Here is a 20,658-nt window from a genome sequence, read left to right on the forward strand (position 1 = left end):
TTTTAACATTGGGAACACTATAATAATTCTGCCCACGTTAATCCACATTAAACTTCAAGTTGTTGCTTTGATTAAATAAAATGACAAAACTTTTCTTCTACACATAAAAAGTGCAACATTAAACAGTTTCAGGTCAACTCATCAAGCTTAAAGGCCTACTGAAACCCACTACTACCGACCACGCAGTCTGATAGTTTATATATCAATGATGAAATATTAAAATTGCAACACATGCCAATACGGCCGGTTTAGTTTACTAAATTACAATTTTAAATTTCCCGCGGAGTTTCTTGTTGCGGAATGATGAGGCGTGTTTGTGACGTTATTGGTTGAAGGGGACATATTAGCCCAGCACAATTTGCGGCTAAAAGTCGTCTGTTTTCATCGCGCAATTACACAGTATTTTGGACATCATGTGTTGCTGAATCTTTTGCAACTTGTTCAATTAATAATGTAGAGGTCAAAGTAGAAAGATGGAGGTGGGAAGCTTTAGCCTTTAGCCACACAAACACACAGTGTTTCTTTGTTTAAGCTTCCTGGGGTTGAAACTTTACTTTGGATCAGAGCGGTCAAGCGAACATGGTTCCCGACCACTTATCAACCGGCAGGTTTCGGTGAGAGGATTGTGGTAAAAAGTCGCCTCTTACCGGAGATCAGCGGAGCTTCTGTCCTGCTGCAGCTTCGTGACTTCTCTCAGAGACTGGCGTCAACACACCCGTGGACACACCCCTCCGACTATCAGGTACTATTTAACACACTAAAACAACAGCAACACAATAGAAGGATAAGGGATTTTCCAGAATTTGCAATCGCCTTTTTTTTTTAACTTCCTTTTTTTAATTTTAATTTTTTTCTAGTCCTTCACTTCAAATTTCCTCATCCACGAATCTTTCATCCTCGCTCAAATTAATGGGGAAATTGTCGCTTTCTCGGTCCGAATAGCTCTTGCTGCTGGAGGCTCACATTATAAACAATGTGAGGAGCCCTCACACCGTTGATGTCATCGTCTGCTACTTCCGGTAAAGGCAAGGCTTTTTTATTAGCGACCAAAAGTTGCGAACTTTATCGTCGATGTTCTCTACTAAATCCTTTCAGCAAAAATATGACAATATCGCGAAATGATCAAGTAGGACACATAGAATGGACCTGCTATCCCCGTTTAAATAAGAAAATCTAATTTCAGTAGGCCTTTAATTTATTACAGCATTTGGGAAGCCTGTAGTTGATAATTATTATGTAAATTAGGGCTGGGCGATATATATCGCGGGTTTGTCTTATGCGATATAGAAAATGACAATATCGTAATATTCGAGTAGACGTTCTCACGCGGCTGGGGGCATTACACTCCTCGCTCTTTCCTGTCTCCTCACAGACAAGCAGGCACACATTCATACGTCACATTCTGTCACGTCATACGTATACGCCCTCGCCCAGCGGAGAGGTTGCGGCGTGGCTAACGTTAGCGGTGATGCTAGCGGATTGTTGCGGAGAAAGAAGGTGCGAATCTGGTAACAAATGAAGGAAGAATTAATTCCCAAGAAAAACAGCACGGGTTCCATCGTTTGGCAGTGGTTCGGCTTCAAATGATGTAGCATCATTTGAAAAGTCACCTACTAATAACTTTAATAAATACAGTTTTGGTAAATTTACTTAGTTGTGATTTCCTGCTCTGCAAGAAAGTTTAAAAGTAGCATATATTAGTGCAGTATGAACAAGAATGTTTTAATGTAGACACAGAATCATCATACTGCTGTGATTGTATGCATCAAGTGTTCATTTAAGGCTAAGGCAAAATATCGTAATATGTATCGTACATCGCGATATGGCCTAAAAATATCGCAGTATTAAAAAAAGGCACTATCGCCCAGCCCTAATGTAAATGTTATATTTTTGTCAACATGTGATAGCAGGGACCCTGCCAATCAAAACTAGGCTGCTACATTACTAATGATTAATGTAACTATAGCTGAATAAATAGTACAATAGCAAAAGGAGAGACTATTCATCCCTAAAAACCTTGGACTTTAAGGGAAATAACAGACGGACAGGGCTTTGCTGCCCTTAACGCACACAGAAAAATGAGCTAACATTACGCTAAAAGCTAATTAGCATTCACTTCAAGACAGGACTGCGAGCAAGCTGAGCTGCAGTTTAAGTTTCTAAAACGTCAATGGGCTCATTGTGATGTAACTAGAACGTTGACTGGGAGGTGTTTATTATAATTTGGGGAGAGTACGTTGTCTTATGCTCAACTGCTAAACACATATCTGCTCGACGCTGAAGCATTGACTACATGCACTCTGAATATGCACTGCTGATTGGCTTTAGATGGTTGTGTGGGTGGGACAATGCTGGGTGCTGACACAGAGGCAGAAGAAGCAAAGCAGCTTGTTAAGACTTTAGTTTTGAAACTCGTTCGATACACCCCCGTAGCGAAACGGTTCAATACAAATACATGCACCGTTACACTCCTAATAATCACCAAAAGTGGGGCATATGATTTTTCATTCACGTAACCAGTAGACAAAATCCGCTGTTAAAATGCAGAATATCATGGAAATTGACATAAGTGCGATTGAACTGCTCATTCATCCCAACTGCCCGGTCCTGAACTAAATGTTGAGACAGCCACTTGAAACGACTTAACTATGAAGCTAAAGCAATCCATACACCCACAACAATTCTCATCTGATTGTGTTGTTGTGAAGGACATCATCAATGTAAAATCAATGTACAAGCAGGACAGCAATTGTATTGAGAGGCTCGCTCTTTTTTGTGGGGGGGTCATAATTGTCCATAGATCAGGGGTCGGCAACCCGCGGCTCCGGAGCCGCATGCGGCTTTTGATCACTCTGATGTGGCTCAGCTGCTAAATTGCCGACCCCAACGATTATTCCGGGAGGTTTCCGGATTTTAGTGCCTCTCTCAGAAATCACCCGGGGATAACATTATCCAATTTTCACCTGGAATTTAATATTGAGTGTGTGCAGTGATGGCAGTGCCTTTAACCTCCTCTACAACATTTCGTTGCGCCCGCCTTAACACCACACAATCTGCGTCTCTGTTAACACACGAAAGTGACTGCAACGAATACTTAGTCAACAGCCATACAGGTTACACTGTGGGTTGTAATATATACAACTTTAAGACTCTTAATAACATCCGCCACATTGTGAACCCACACCAAACACAACATAAACACATCAGAACAAATACCCAGAATCCCATGCATCCCTACTCTTCTGGGCTACATTATACACCCCCGCTAGCACCAAACCCCGCCTCCCCCAACCTTACCCACCTCAACCGACGCACGGAGGGGGTGGGGAGCGTAGGGATGCATGAGTATTTGTTTTTTTGTGTTTATGTTGTGTTACAGTGCCGACGCTCTCCCGAAATATATTTGTCATTCTTGTTTGGTGTGGATTCACAGTGTGGCGCATATTAGTAACAACGTTAAAGTTGTTTAAACGGGCACTCTCAGTGTGACCTGTATGGTAGTTAAACAATTATGCCTTGCAATAGTTTTTGTCTGTCTGCAGAAGCCTCATATGACACGTGATGAGGCTGGCTGGCTAGCTGATTGAAAGTGTTGTAGAGGGCGCCAAAGGCAGCGCCTTCATAGGATGCCCTTATTATTGTTGATCGAAGGAAATCCTGCAAACATCCGTGAGAATAGTTGATCTGACATTCGGTAGTCTCTCGGAATATTTGGGAGGGTTGGCAAGTGTGATGCTGTCAAGTGGCATTCATATAAAACTTGCGGGCCCCACTATCATTAAATTATCATATTAAGGTGAAGGCCGCGTGTCTGAGACCCCTGGTTCATATATAGCACAAAGTAAAAAAAAAAAACTCTGTATGCAGTGTTATTTCATTTAAAATTTCAAAAGAGTTTTGTGGCTCCGATTGTTTTTCTTTATTTTGTGAAACTGGTCAAAATGGCTCTTTGAGTGGTAAAGGATGCCGACCCCTGCCATAGATGTATAGCCCCAATACGTGTGAAGATTTAAAAAAAATTTAATTACCAATGTATATATGACACAGAAAGCACATACCCAATGGTCGTAAAATTAGTATAAAAGGAAAAAAAGGGAACAAAAAATAGGAAAATTTAATTTTCTATATTGCTATTTAAAAGTATTATTGTTACTTTATTCTTACTTGTTTTTGACTAATTTATATGCAGTTGTGTGTTGTTGTGAATGACATCCATGTAATATTATTGTACAACCAGGATATCAATTGCACCTTGAGAGGTTTGGTCATTTTTTTGTTACAGCCTCAAGCTGTTTTTAGACATCAAGCTCAGAACAGCAGCGCACTTTCTCCTTTCAAAGTATAAGCCCTGTGTGCAACATCCAGTCTGACTGCACAAACAAAAAAAGTACTTTACACAAGCATAATGTACTTAACTTAAATCACTTAATATATTTTCAATATTAATATGCATAAATGTAAAATACTGGTCAACATTGTCTGTAGATGCTTTGCACCAATACATGTGATTTTTGCATTTAATTAACAAGCATTTAATATGACACAAAAAGCACATACACTAGGTAAAAGGTAAAAATGGAACAAAAAAAAACTTAATTTTTTCATATTGCTTTTTACATCTATTGTTCCTTTTTTTAACTTGTTCATTTGTTAATAATATATTCAGTTCTTTTGAAATATATATATATATATATATATATATATATATATATATATATATATATATATATATATATATGTTTTTTTCCCAAGATGGCGGCGCGCACAACCGCAGCGGCTTACGGCTCTCCATTTCAGTGCTCTTTCCTCCTTTTCTTCTTCCTTCTGTGCACCACCTGTACTGCAAACACCCGGTACACCCGCCAGTTACTCTTGGATATCGGGAACTCGCCCCAGATATCTGTTTGGAGCAACTTTCACCACAAGCACAACATCCCAGACGGCAAAACGTGGTTTGTTGTCGGGTCTGGGAGACGGCGCAGACGGAGGAGAGAGAGGAAACAGAAACTTGGCCGCAGGTCTTGCTCAAGCTTAGGAAACAACCCCACAAGCCACCTCTACCGAGCCTGTTCCTCTTTAATGCCAGATCCCTCGTACAGAAGATGGACGACCTGGAGTTACAACTCGCTGGAAACCGCTATGTTCGGGACTGTTGTGCTATGATCATCACTGAAACCTGGCTTCACCCGGAAATACCCGATGCTAGCATGCAGCTAGCCGGCCGCACTCTGCTCCGCCGGGACAGAACTAAGGACTCCGGTAAGAGCAGAGGGGCTCTGTATTTACGTGCATGAGAACTGGTGAAACAACGGGACAATCATTGAACAGCAATGTTGCCCGGACGTGGACTACATGTCTGTTAGATGTCGGCCTTTTTTTCTCCCGAGAGAGCTGTCCGTCGTTATTATCACGGCTGTGTATATTCCACCGGACGCCAAAGTAAACACAGCGCTCTCTTGTCTGCTGAACACCGTCAACGAACCGCAGGGGGGCCACCCCGACGGTGTTCATATCCAGGGATTTTAATAAGGCCAATCTGAAGACTGTACCAACATGAAGCATGCGTACAGAGCCACACCCCTCCCCCAGCTTGGACAGTCAGACCATCTTTCTCTCCTGCTCTCTCCTACCTGCACCCCCATCAGACGCCAGGCCAGGCCCATCACAAAGACTGTTATGACCTGGCCTGACGATGCACCCCCCAAACTTCCAACACACAGACTGGAACCTTTTCCAACAACAGGAGCTGGAGACAGCCACAGGAATGGTTCTCGACTACATACAGTTCTGCATCGGGAATGTGACTGTAGAAAAAAACATCCGTAATTACCCCAACAAGAAACCCTGGATGACCAGCCAGTTCCGCACACTCCTCAGGGCCCGCGAAGCAGCCTTCAGGTCAGGGCACAGGGCACTGTACAGTGCTGCTAGAGCCGACCTAAAGAGAGGGATTAAAAAAGCAAAGGCGGACCACAGGAGGTGCATAGAGTCCCATCTGTCCAGCAATAACTCACGGTAGGTGTGGCGGGGCATTCATGACATCACGAACTTCAGAGGCTGCGATGTGAGAATTTCGGGTCAGAGTGCAACACTAGCAATAGAGGTTAACTGTTTCTTTGCCCATTTTGAAACATCCCAGCGACTCTCATCTGCTCCAGCCCAGCCCCCGCCGGGCTCCGGCACCACTCCACTCACTGTACAGGAGCACAGTGTCAGACGAGTGCTCCTGGGTGTGAACCCCAGGAAGGCTGCCGGACCAGACGGAGTACCTGGGAAGGTGCTCAGGGCGTGCGCCCACCAGCTCGCTCCCCCGCCTCACCAGGATCTTCAACCTTTCCCTAGCTCAGGCGGTCATCCCATTCTGCCTAAAGTCATCTACAATAATCCCGGTGCCGAAGAAGTCTCCCATCACCAGCCTGAATGATTACCGAACAGTGGCCCTCACTCCGGTAATCATGAAGTGCTTCGAGAGGAAGGTTCTTCAGCACATCAATGACCACATCCCTTCACACTTCGACCCCCACCAGTTCGCATACCGGGCGAACAGATCCACTGAGGACGCCATCACTGTTGCTCTCCACTCTGCTCTGAACCACCTGGAGCAGCAGCAGAGCTACATCCGGATGCTCTTTATGGATTATAGTTCTGCCTTCAATACAATAATCCCGGACAGACTGCAATAAACTGGACACTCTTGGCCTCCCCCCTCTCACAAGGGCCTGGATAAGGGACTTCCTAACGGACTGAGCCCAGAATGTGAGACTTGGCCCCCACCTCTCATCCACCCGCACGCTGAGCTTCGGCTCCCCACAGGGCTGTGTGCTGAGCCTCCTCCTCTACTGCCTCTACACCCATGACTGCAGTCCAGCCCACAGTGACAACCTTATCGTCAAGTTTGCTGACGATACCACAGTGGTCGAGCTCATCTCAAGGGGTGACAAGGCTGCCTACAGGGAGGAGGTCCTGAAGCTAACTGCCTGGTCTTCGGAGAACAACCTTGCTCTCAACACCAGCAAGACCAGAGAGATCATTGTCGACTTCAGGAGGAACAGCACCGACCCTGCCCCCCCTCTACATCAACGGCGAGTGTGTGGAGAGGGTCCACTCCTTCAGGTACCTTGGAGTCCACATCTCTGACTACTTTTCCTGGACAGTCAACACCACATCAATCATCAAGACGACTCAGCATCGGCTGCACTTCCTGAGAGTCCTCGGGAAGTACAACCTGAAGCCTGACCTGCTGCTGACCTTCAACCGCTCGTCCATCGAGAGCCTGCTGACCTACTGTAATACAGTATGGTACGGCAGCTGCACTGCAGCAGACAGGGAGAGGCTGCATAGAGTGGTCAAGGCGGCTCAGAAGATCATCAGCTGCCCTCTCCCCTCTCTGATGGACATCTATACCTCCCGCTGCCTCAACAGAGCCAGTGCCATCATCTATGACAGCAACCACCCTGGCTCTGACTTGTTCCACCTGCTGCCCTCTGGGAAGCGTTACAGGTGCATTAAAACCAAGACAAACAGGCTAAAGAAGAGTTTCTTCCCCAGGCCCATAACCACCCTGAACAGACTGCCCCATTGACCCTCATAACTGCCTTCTCTTGGGTGTACACATTGTTTTCTTGCATACACACATCGCAATGTATGGAATGGCCTCAATCTCGTTACCCTGCGTAATGACAATAAAGCTGATTCTGATATAAAGTTGACTTTTGGGACTACAATTAATACTCATGTTTTCAGATAATCAGGTCACTAATTGTGATTTCAATATCAAAATCATCATGATTATTATTTTAGCCATTTTTTTATACTTAATTTCAGAGTTTCTCCTCCAAGTCGGCTCCTCGGTTTATGCTCAGACTTAGATTGGTCAGATTGGGTCTGGAAGTTGGTAGCGAAACCCCAACTATTTATCCTCCAAAACAATAAAAAAAAAAACCTTTTGGGATGCAAAAGTGCAGACTTTGTCATTTGCAACGACAAATAAAATGGCAATCTCTGTTAGCATTGAAGTATTTGAAGTATCGTGTTGCAAAATGATTGTTGTGGATGACCAGCCCAAAATCAGTCAGACTGAAATCACCAACGTTAACATACCATTCACTTTTAGAAATGGCACAAAAGGAGCATCTGGGACTGGAACGTTTCCAACTCTTGTTATTTGATGGAGGCTAAAATAGTGTCTTATAAGAATGGTTGAAAAGATAGTGTTGTATGTCTAAATCTATAAGCCTGTTGCAATGGATGAAGCCTAATTGGATGAGAGGCAAAATGTCTAAGACAAACTAAACAGTCCAGTTGCGATTTATTGAAAACCCCGAGAATAAATTGACCTGGATAAACCCTATGTCTTATCAAAATGTGCTTTATTTATACATTTTCAAAAAACTTAAGTGTAAACATATTTACATAAATAACACGTTTATATGCTGTACATGAAATGCACATTCTATATGACATAAGTAGCAGAAGTAAGTAATAATACAGAAGTAATTAGCTGTAGATGTTAATGCCATTGAAAGATTGGCGTAGCATGCAAACGACTACTCTCTACTTGCGTTGCAATGACGGGTTTCACAGACCACAGCACAGACCACATGTTAACATAGTTCAGGAGATGGTGTTTACTATAGGTGTGACTAGATCTTGTGTCACTAGATTAAAATGTGATCGTATTTCTTTTTTAAAGAAAAGCTGTTCACAGGCAGAACGCTGTCAGAAGTTGAGCTTTTTTTCTATGGAAAAAAAGCTCAACAGAAGCATATTTGCCGCCCTTCTTGATTTTGAGTTTCACAACCAAACCGCCACGCCATGTTTATGTCCAAGCAGAAGCAGGCTAAATTGTCAATCATGGACACAAAGACCTGACAAAAATCACTCGGGACATACTGGATTGTTACCCCCAGCATCAAGATGCCACCACAGCAGCCTGGAATTTAAAACATATACAGCTGATTCATTGATACGTTGGCAGGGTTTCACCCAGCTTGAAATCTACATGTGGGTGGGGCACGGCTTGGGGCGTGGTCAAAGTGAAATCAAATGATTTGCATATTTGTTGATGATGCAGATATATATATATATTAATGTTAAAAATAATTCACATGTAAAAATAAAGGGTTTTATTATTAATACCATTTTTGTTGTTTTGTTTTGTTCTATTTTTATAATTGTTATTGTATACCAGTGGCAGCTGCTGGTCTTTCAAGTAGGGGAAGGTATTTATCAGCTTCTCTTTAAACATATACAGTCTTCAATAACAAATAAAATATATAAATATGCTAGATTTTACAAAGATGCTAGATTTTACAAAGATGCTAGATTTTACAAAGAAAACTTCACTTAAAAAAATATAAAATATCTCCATAACAGCAACAAACCGAATAAAAGTTTACAAAATGCTTTGGCACAGTTTTATATTTCAAGATTGCTGATTTGCTCATTTTGATGTCAATCAAAAAAGGATCCAGCCCAGACAGGTCGACCAATCATGCGGCAGTCCAGCTACCCACTTTCGATCGCTCTTATTTATTTGCTCATTGTCCATGGGCGGGACAAAGTCATGTATTTATCCAATGATTGTCTCCTTTGGCTCCAGCACTGAGACGTTATCACATCAATGAAAAAAGTTGCCCCAAACTGTCGCCAAAGTAGCTGATTCTAAACAAAAGTTAAACATATTTAGTCAATGTAATGCAAACAAAAATATTTTTTACCACTTTTTTTTTTTTTTTTACATTTTGGAAAAGCTGAACTTCCTTCTAAGTCTTTATCAATTGCCAATGCTGTATATCTGGCATATGTTAAAAGAATGCCGCAAGAAAGAGGAGTCGGCAAGTCAGATGCATAACTTCAGGACAAGAATTAGCTTTTATGGCTGGGTGGGTCTGCTGGAGTGCAAAGCAGGGCTGTGCGCATCCCGCTGCTGGAAAGCCGCCGCCGCCCCATCGCCCTAGCGGCCAGAGTAAAGGTGCGGCAAAGCAGCCGTGCGGGCTTCGCCTTTTCTTACCGATAAGGTTCCAGACACTCGCGTGCGTCTTGCTTACAGTTGATCAAAGTTTTTCAGTGGCCACATTTTATGCGCATCAGTGGTCAATAGTGTTTACTAATATAGGATATATATCCATTTATACTACAGGACTATCTGTAAAACTAGAATATTGTGATGAAGTCCTTTATTTTCGGTAACACAACTAAAAACATGAAAATATCATACATTCTGGATTCATTATACATCAACTGAAATATTGCAAGCCTTTTATTATTTTAATATTGCTGATTATGGCATACAGCTTAAGAAAACTCAAAAATCCTATCTCAAAAAATTGGAATATTTCCGCAGACTAAGTAAAAAAAAACAAAAAACATTTATAACAGCAAAACAAAATTAAACATTTGAAAATGTCAATTAACGCACTCAGTACTCTGTTGGGAATCCTTTTGCACAGATTACTACATCAATGCGGCGTGTCATGGAGGCAATCAGCCTGTGGCATTGCTGAGGTGTTATGGATGCCCAGGATGCTTCAATAGCAGTATTTAGTTCATTTGCATTATTGGGTCTGGTGTCTATCAGCTTCTTCACAATACCCCACAAATTCTCGATGGGGTTTAGGTCAGGGGAGTTGGCAGGCCAATTGAGGACAGTAATGCCATGGTCAGTACACCAGTTAATGGTGGTTTTGGCACTTTGGGCAGGTGCCAGATCATGCTGGAAAGTGAAATCATCAACAGATGGAAACATGTAGTGCTCTAAAATCTCTTGGTACACAGCTGCATTGACTCGGGACTTGATGAAACAAAGGAGTTTGTCACAATATTCAACATTTCTGAGACAGCCCTGTATATGTAACTTTAATTTATATCCATGTAAAACAAACCTCATTTCTAAAAAGGTGTGACAGCTTCGATTTAGCCGTGGCACCACACCACAATCAGATACACATAAGGGAAACCCTGTCTTGACAACTGCAAAATCAGAGATGCAGAACACCACTTCTACAAAAAAAGACATTTATCCTATTTACTTTAACTTTGATATTTTTTTAATTTTAATATTTTATTTTACAAGTTCAACACTTCAAAAGCTCATACACAAAATGTCATGCATGCATCGTGCAGCCAAATTAAAACATTTTTTTTCTTTGTCTAGTCATATACCTTGTCATAGTAGTTTTCTTAAAAGCAGGGTCAGGAATTCTAGGCCAAATAACAGTAAATGGAGTCAATGACAGACAACAACTCAACTCTTTAACCAAAAGCAACTATAGGTGGCCCACATAGCCTCATCCAGGAAACCACTGCCCAGCAAAACTTTACCCTTCCTTTGCATTACACCAATGCCATTTATTGTTGAGGTATAGATCTATCTTTTCCAAGTGGCATGTTATGCCAGCAATTTGAAGCGCAGAGATAGAATTGGGTAAGTTAAGACGTGTGACAAAATTTGGGGAGACAACATTTGGGGTAGCTAACTGGAACAAGCGAGCATGTAGGGAAAACTTTCAATTTCATACGAATCTCTTGATCAACAAAAAACCCTAAGGAAAATTTGCAAATTCTGGGCCAGAAGACCCAGGCCCAAAACAGAGTAGTGGAAAAAACTTGCTTATAAATGTCTTCCCAAGGGCAAACAACCTAAAGTCAAAGGTTAGGTTAATGACCATCAATGTCAAAACACGGTCAAGATGTTTCTCCCCCCCAGTGGCAGGATTAGGTTTTTTAATATTTAGGTATGTTGCTGCAATTTCGGTCCTCAGGGGAATTCTCTTAGCGACACAAACTTCTGCTGAAGTGGGATTGGTCAAACCTGAATCACCCAGCAGGTTAGGGTTGCACAAAATCTACTCCAACTTGAAAGTTGGCATGTATACCACTGCATTAGAAGAATTCAGTACTGTAAATCGTGATGAAATATAAAGCTTTTGTGAAATAATACTGCATTGTCAAGATGTCGTCGTAGAATAAAGCATTATTCAAGCATATATTGGTTGTTCTCTTGAACAGAAAGCCCAATGACATTCACTGAGGGCCTTGACCAGGCAATTTCTAATCATAAGCCCCCTTTTCACCGCATCAACTTACCTGGGATAAAAACAAAACAAAAAAAACCTCTGCACGTTCCCACCGAATCCAGAAAAGACAGATGAAGGGAAAACAATTTCCCAATAACCCCAAATTTCCCCCCCCCAAAAAGTACTTGGCAGATCTTTTCAGAAACCAACATACTTTTGAGAGCAGGCGGTGTGCACAGAATGGTGATTGGTGCAACCCGCTTGTTTCATTCACACACAATGTTAAAGATGGCGTGCAATTGCAAGTTTGATTCATCGATTGGAGAATGCAGCAAAAAAATAGAAACTATCAGAAGTGCACGGACGACTCTTCAAAGTTGGTGAAAAAGGGGCTAATGTGTACTTTGGCAAGTATTTTTGTGGCTTAAGTCATAGCCATGATTAAGACATCTTTACATTTAGACTGTAAAGTTGATATCAGCTATAGCTGGCAACAGCTTACATACAATCAACTTGTGTTGAAAACAGTTTTTTGCATGTCTTACCTTGTTACAGTGACGGCCGATGCCCATGAGAAAGTTGTCTGGTTTGATATCTCTGTGGATGAAGTTCTTTGTGTGTACATACTCAATTCTGCTGATCATCTAAAATGAAAAAGTCAAATATTTCACTTTTATCTCCAAGACCTTTTGCAGATTTTCACTTTTTGTGTTTATAGTTGTTCCTTCACTTAGATGAACTTGCTGAGCTAAAAACAGCAAGTATGCAATAAAAAAGGTGAAATTCAATTATCAGCTTTCTGATAACTTGTTGAACTATGGTCCTTTTTGGACTTTTTTGGAATGTTGCTTATCATCCACAATCCATATGTTTTTCCCTTTTCTATGCATTTTAGAAATTGCTGGCAGGAGGCGGCTAACAATGAAGGTAATGGGGAGTCTACTATTTAGTCTATTCAAACACCCAAAAAAACTAACTTGACAACAACGCTCCATTTACATGCAATGATCTGCATATTAACCAAGGTGTAGCATCATTGGGATTGTAGGAGCCAACAGAGGAACTACTTAACTGCCGCAGTTATACTGTGCTTTGCTCCCAGCGCCCCAGGCTACTATTGAGAGCTCAGAGATAATGCTTGCTACTGGAGTTGATGCTGGAGAATCGCCATTGACTTTGAAAATGTTTGACACTTACAAATTGAACACATTACCAGCCATTGATTTGGACTGACTGAATCAGTAGATATGGCTCTCAAATTAGATTTCACAAGCGGTAGTATATGGATGGATGGACATCGCTACAAACAGAGAGGATAAGGCCCCCTTGTTCTAGTGCTTTACACTTGGTTTTACAATCAGGTGGTGTACTAATTCTCCGCTAGGTAAAGAGAAAGGGCTAAGTGTTATGTTTTGCTAAAAAAACACCTGTTACTTTGTTTTATCAATGTAAAAAGAATAAACAGTACAGCCACATAAGCAATAATTTCAATTGTTTATTGAATGTTTTAACACATTTTTTCAACAAGCTGGCAACGCGGTTGAAACTATTGTAGGTTTTTTCGGAATACTGCACTCCTTGTTTTTCTTATCTGCCTCATCAGTAATTTAACATGTTACATGTTTGTAAAAAGTCTGTACATTTACAGTCACTCTTGGCTATTGTCTGGAAACACAATTGAGGCCAAAGTACAAACCCTGTTTCCATATGAGTTGGGAAATTGTGTTAGATGTAAATATAAACAGAATACAATGATTTGCAAATCATTTTCAACCCATATTCAGTTGAATATACAACAAAGACAACATATTTGATGTTCAAACTGATAAAACATTTTTTTTTGCATATAATCATTAACTTTAGAATTTGATGCCAGCAAGACGTGAAAAAAAGTTGGGATAGGTGGCAATAAATACTGCTAAAGTTGAGGAATGCTCATCAAACACTTATTTGGAACATCCCACAGGTGTGCAGGCTAATTGGGAACAGGTGGGTGCAATGATTGGGTATAAAAACAGCTTCCCAAAAAATTCTCAGTCTTTCACAAGAAAAGATGGGGCGAGGTACACCCCTTTGTCCAAATCTGCGTGAGCATATAGCCAAACAGTGTAAGAACAAGGTTTCTCAAAGTGCAAATGCAAGAAATTTAGGGATTTCAACATCTACGGTCCATAATATCATCAAACGGTTCAGAGAATCTGAAGAAATCACTCCACGTAAGCGGCATGGCCGGAAACCAACATTAAATGACCGTGACCTTCGATTCCTCAGACGGCACTGTATCAAAAACCGACATCAATCTCCAAAGGATATCACCACATGGGCTCAGGAACACTTCAGAAAACCATTGTCACTAGTTGGTCGCTACATCTGTAAGTGCAAGTTAAAGCTCTACTATGCAAAGCAAAAGCCATTTATCAACATCCAGAAATGCCGCCGGCTTCTCTGGGCCCGAGATCATCTAAGATGGACTGATGCAAAGTGGAAAAGTGTTCTGTGGTCTGACGAGTCCTCATTTCAAATTGTTTTTGGAAATATTCGACATCGTGTAATCCGGACCAAAGGGGAAGCGAACCATCTGACTGTTATCGACGCAAAGTTCAAAAGCCAGCATCTGTGATGGTATGGGGGTGCATAGTGCCCAAGGCATGGGTAACTTACACATCTGTGAAGGTACCATTAATGCTGAAAGGTACATACAGGTTTTGGAACAACATATGCTGCCATTTAAGCGCCGTCTTTTTCATGGATGCCCATGCTTATTTCAGCAAGGCAAAGCCAAGCCACATTCAGCACGTGTTAAAACAGCGAGGCTTCGCAAAAAAAAGAGTGCGGGTACTTTCCTGGCCTGCCTGCAGTCCAGGCCGGTCTCCCTTCGAAAACGTGTGGTGCATTATGAAGCGTAAAATACGATAGCGGAGATTCCGGACTGTTGAACGACTGAAGCTCTACATAAAACAAGAATGGGAAAGAATTCCACTTTCAAAGCTTCAACAATTAGTTTCCTCAGTTGCCAAACATTTATTGAGTGTTGTTAAAAGAAAAGATGATGTAACACAGTGGTGGACACGCCCTTTCCCAACTACTTTGGCACGTGTTGCAGCCATGAAATTTTAAGTTATTTATTATTTGCAAAAATAAAGTTTATGAGTTTGAATATCAAATATCTTGTCTTTGTAGTGCATTCAATTAAATATGGGTTGAAAAGAATTTGCAAATCATTGTATTCCGTTAATATTTACATCTAACACAATTTCCAAACTCATATGGAAACGGGGTTTGTATAATGGCATAACTATCGGACACCTTGTTTTTCCACAGTGACACGCGTCAACTGATCCGCTTCAAAAATTAAAACGAAAAAAGTCTGCCTTTTCTTGATGAAGACAGGTGAAAGAAAAGAGCCAAAGCAAAACCCAACATCCTGTGCGACGGCATCCTGAAAGTAAACAAGCATGTTTTACGTCACTGCCGGCAAAGCAGTAAGGGTTCATGACGTAGCGAGACTCAAGCGATGTCTGAATTCCTAGCATAGTAATTTCAACACTTTGCCATGGCACTAGATTCTAAGGGGCAAAAGGGGAGAGTTAGGACGAAGGGGGAAGAAAGAGTAAGAGAGAGAATTCGGATTAAGCCTAAGTCTTGGGCTAAGAGTGGTTCTCAACCTTTTTTCAGTGCTGTACCCCCTGCGAACATTTTTTAAATTCAAGTACCCCCTAACCAGAGCAAAACATTTTTGGTCGAAAAAAGGAGATAAAGAAGCAAAATACAGCACTATGTCATCAGTTTCTGATTTATTAAATTGTATAACAGTGCAAAATATTGCTAATTTGTAGTGGTCTTTCTTGAACGATTTGGAAAAAAAGATATACAAATAACTAAAAACTTTTTGAAAAATAAACAAGTGATTCAATTATACATAAAGATTTCTACACATAGAAGTAATCATCAACTTAAAAGTACTCACTTTGGGGATTTTAATAGAGATCCCTCTGGATTCATGAACTTAATTCTAAACATTTCTTGACAAAAAAAGAAATCTGTAACATCAATGTTTATGTAATAGGTCCACAAAAAAATCTCGCTGTCAACACTGAATATTGCATTATTGCATTTCTTTTCACAGCTTATGAACTTACATTCATATTCTGTTGAAGTATTATTCAATAAATATATTTCTAAAGGATTTTTGAATTGTTGCTATTCAGAATATTTTTTTTTAAATCTCACGTACCCCTTGGCATACCTTCAAGTACCCCCAGGGGTACGCGTATCCCCATTTGAGAACCACTGGGCTAAGAGATACAGCCATCATCAGATATATCCCATCAGTTGCCATCCCAGCGAGAACAGACACAAGTTTTTTCATGTTCTTATTTTGTTGAGGAAACGTTTAGCACAAGTGTTTTTTATTAGCACAGTTTCATTCGCACAGTTTGCCTTTACAGCTGGATCTGCTTAAGAGACAGTTTTTTAAAACATGTAGCTCCTCTTCTGTATTTTCAGGCTGAAAAATATAAGGTTCTTGATCGTCATTTGTCCCAAAGTAGTTGTTGGCTCTAATGAAGCCTGCCATGATTAGCAATAGAACACACAGAACACGCTCTAAATGTCCTTGTTTTTGATGCTAGTGTTTTTGCATTTTGAGAAGGTAAGAAGGTGCGGAAATGCTTAAAATGACCAAAAAATACTGTTTTATATGCTACCTAAAGTGCTACTTTGTAATTTTTGCCACTGAAAATTTTCGTTGGAAAGATTATCACCAAGACAGCACTGCAAAAACCAGGATGTTGGAATAATGTAAGCTAAAAGCATGCGGTTTGCCTGGAGTAGACGCATCGTGTCTATGATGCGGATGTACTTCAATATATCTGAAATAGACCAGCAGACTGTTCTGCAAAACTCAGCAATATGCTCAATTGCTATTAGCTTTTTTATTTCAGGATAGGGCTGGGCGATGTACTCGATATATCGCGGGTTTGTCTCTGTGCGATATAGAAAATTACTATATCGTGATATTCGAGTATACGTTCTCACGCAGTTGCTTTTAGTTGCAGAACTGCATGAGTTTCTCCCTCTTTCTTGTCTCTCCTTCTCACAGACACATAAAACAAGTGCAAATTCTTATACACGTCACATACTGTCACGTGAGCAACGTCACACGCTCCCGCGGAGCAGAGAGGTAGCGACATGGTAACGTTAGCTGTGATGCTAGCGCAGTGTTGCGGGTGGTAATACGAGAGACAGAAAGGGCCAATCTGGTAACAAACGGAGGAATAATGTATTCCCAACAAAAACCACGTCTGGCTGTGGTTTGGCTTCAAGCGGGAATATGTTTAACATTTATGCAGCAGAAGCGCTTCTACAAAAATTAACACCACTGTTAATTTGTAGCATCATTTGAAAAGTCACCCGCGAGAGAATGAATAGCGCTTACTCCGCATTTCAACATCTACATTCGGTGCCACACCCACAAAATGCCGAAGCAACTATTTCCAGATCAACACCGTAGGACAGTGGTTCTCAAATGGGGGTACTTGGAGGTATGCCAAGGGGTATGTGGGATTTTTTAAGAATATTCTAAAAATTGCGACAATTCAAAAATCCTTTATAAAGAATATTTATTGAATAATACTTCAACAAAATATGAACGTAAGTTCATAAACTGTGAAAAAAAAATACAACAATGCAACATCCAGTGTTGATAGCTTGATTTTTTTTGTGGACATGTTCCATAAATATTGATGTTAAAAATGTATTTTTTGTGAAGAAATGTTTAGAAAGAAGTTGATGAATCCAGATGGATCTCTATTACAATCCCCAAAGAGGGCCCTTTAAGTTGATGATTACAAATATTTATTTATAATTGAATCACTTGTTTATTTTTCAACAAGTTTTTTACTTATTTTTATATCTTTTTTTCCAAATAGTTCAAGAAAGACCACTACAAATGAGCAATATTTTGCACTGTTATACAATTTAATAAACAAGAAATTGATGACTTAGTGCTTTATTTGACTTCTTTGTCTCTTTTTTTTCCAACCAAAAATGCTTTGCTTCGATTAGGGGTACTTGAATTAAAAAAATGTTCACAGGGGGTACATCACTGAAAAAAGGTTGAGAACCACTGCCGTAGGGCATCGCTGTTTACATCCCTCCATCTTCTTCCGCTTATCCGAGGTCGGGTCGCGGGTGCAGCAGCCTAAGAAGGGAAGCCCAGACTTTCCTCTCCCCAGCCACTTTGTCCAGCTCTTCCCGGGGGATCCCGGGGCATTCCCAGGCCAGCCGGGAGACATAGTCTTCCCAACGTGTCCTGGGTTATCCCTGTGGCCTCCTACCGGTTGGACGTGCCCTAAACACCTCCCTAGGGAGGTGTCCAGGTGGGATCCTGACCAGATGCCCGAACCAACTCATCCGGCTCCTCTCGATGTGGAGGAACAGTGACTTTACTTTGAGCTCCTTCCGGATGGTAGAGCTTCTCACTATATCTCTAAAGGAGAGCCCCGCCACCCAGCGGAAAAAACTCCTTTCGGCCGCTTGTACCCATGATCTTGTCCTTTCGGTCATGACCCAAAGCTCATGACCATAGGTGAGGATGGGAACATAAATCGACCGGTAAATTGAGAGCTGCTCCTTCTTCACAACAAGGGATCGATACAACGTCCCCATTACTGAAGACGCTGCCTGTCGATCTCACAATCCAATCTTCTCTCACTCGTGAACAAGACTCCGAAGTACTTAAACTCCTCCACTTGGGGCAGGGTCTCCTCCCCAACAGAGATGGCAGTCCATTCTTTTCCGGGCGAGAACCATGGACTCTGACTTGGAGGTGCTGATTCTCATTCCGGTCGCTTCACACTCGGCTGCAAAACGATCCAGTGGGAGCTGAAGATCCCGGCCAGATGAAGCCATCAGGACCACATCATCTGCAAAAAGCAAAGACCTAATCCCGCGGCCACCAAACCGGAACCCCTCAACGCCCTGACTGCGCCTTGAAATTCTGTCCATAAAAGTTATGAACGGAATCGGTGACAAAGGGCAGCCTTGGCAGAGTCCAACACTCACTGGAAAAGTGTCCGACTTACTGCCGGCAATGCGGACCAAGCTCTGACACTGTTCGTACAGGGACCGGACCGCCACAATCAGACAGTCCGATACCCCATACTCTGAGCACTCCCCACAGGACTTCCCGGGGGACACGGTCTAATGCCTTCTCCAAGTCCACAAAGGACATGTAGACTGGTTGGGCAAACTCCCATGCACCCTCAAGGACCCTGGCGAGAGTATAGAGCTGGTCCACAGTTCCACGACCAGGACGAAAACCACACTGCTCCTCCTGAATCCGAGGTTCGACTATCCGCCGTAGCCTCCTCTCGAGTTCGCCTGAATAGACCTTACCGGGAAGGCTGAGGAGTATGATCCCAAGATAGTTGGAACACACCCTCTGGTCCCCCTTCTTAAAGAGCGGGACCACCACCCCGGTCTGCCAATCCAGAGGTACCGCCCCCGATGTCCACGCAATGCTGCAGAGTCTTATCAAACAAGACAGCCCCACAGCATCCAGAACCTTTAGGAACTCCGGGCGGACCTCATCCACCCCCGTGGCCTTGCTACCGAGGAGCTTTTTAACTACCTCAGCAACCTCAGCCCCAGAAATAGGACAGCCCACCACAGATTCCCCAGGCACTGCTTCCTCATAGGAAGACGTGTTGGTGGGATTGAGGAGGTCTTTGAAGTATTCCTTCCACCGATCCACAACATCCGCCGTTGAAGTCAGCAGAACACCATCCCCACCACACACAGTGCACTGCTTCCCCTTCCTGAGGCGGCGGATAGTGGTCCAGAATCGCTTCGAAGCCGTCCGGAATTCGTTTTCCATGGCTTCTTCAGCTTGACGGCATCCCTCACCGCTGGTGTCCACCAACAAGTTCTAGGATTACCGACACTACAGGCACCAACTACCTTGCGGCCACAGCTCCAGTCAGCCGCCTCGACAACAGGTACGGAACATGGTCCATTCGGACTCCATGTCCAGCACCTCCCTCGTGACATGTTCAAAGTTTTTCCGGAGGTGGGAATTGAAACTCTCTCTGACAGGCGACTCTGCCAGACGTTCCCAGCAGACGCTCACAAAGCGTTTGGGCCTGCCAGGTCTGTCCGGCATTCTACCACACCATCGCAGCCAACTCACCACCAGGTGGTGATCGGTTGAAAGCTCCGCCCCTCTCTTCACCAGAGTGTCCAAAACATGAGGTCGCAAATCCGATGACAACTACAAAGTCGATCATGGAACTGCGGCCTAGGGTGTCCTGGTGCCAAGCGCACATATGAACACCCTTATGTTTGAGCATGGTGTTTGTTATGGACAATCTGTGACGAGCACAAAAGTCAGGACCCGAACCCCCACCTGAAGATGGAGGGAGGCTACCCTTTAGTCCACTGGGTTGAACTCCAACGTACAAGCTTTGAACCGGGGAGCAAGAAGAATTGCTACCCCAGCTCGTCGCCTCTCACTGCGTGCAACGCCAGAGTGGAAGAGAGTCCAGTCCCCCTCGAGCGAGCTGGTTCCAGAGCCTTTGCTGTGCGCCGAGGTGAGTCCGACTATATCCAGCCGGAACTTCTCTACATCGCGCACTAGCTC

The 20,658-nt window shown here is 42.6% G+C and overlaps 1 protein-coding gene across 6 annotated transcripts in view; it reads right to left on the bottom strand.

The window, feature by feature from the left end:
• The window catches only part of csnk1a1 (casein kinase 1, alpha 1), an 85,577-nt gene that overhangs the window by 26,061 nt on the left and 38,858 nt on the right, over positions 1-20,658 (bottom strand). For all 6 annotated transcript variants that reach the window (XM_061901627.1, XM_061901624.1, XM_061901626.1 and 3 more), the window contains exon 4: positions 12,563-12,661. In XM_061901627.1, coding sequence (XP_061757611.1) covers positions 12,563-12,661 — 99 coding nt within the window. The remainder of the gene's footprint in view (positions 1-12,562; positions 12,662-20,658) is intronic.

This window comes from Nerophis ophidion, linkage group LG05 (assembly GCF_033978795.1).
Source record: "Nerophis ophidion isolate RoL-2023_Sa linkage group LG05, RoL_Noph_v1.0, whole genome shotgun sequence".
NCBI lineage: Eukaryota > Metazoa > Chordata > Actinopteri > Syngnathiformes > Syngnathidae > Nerophis > Nerophis ophidion.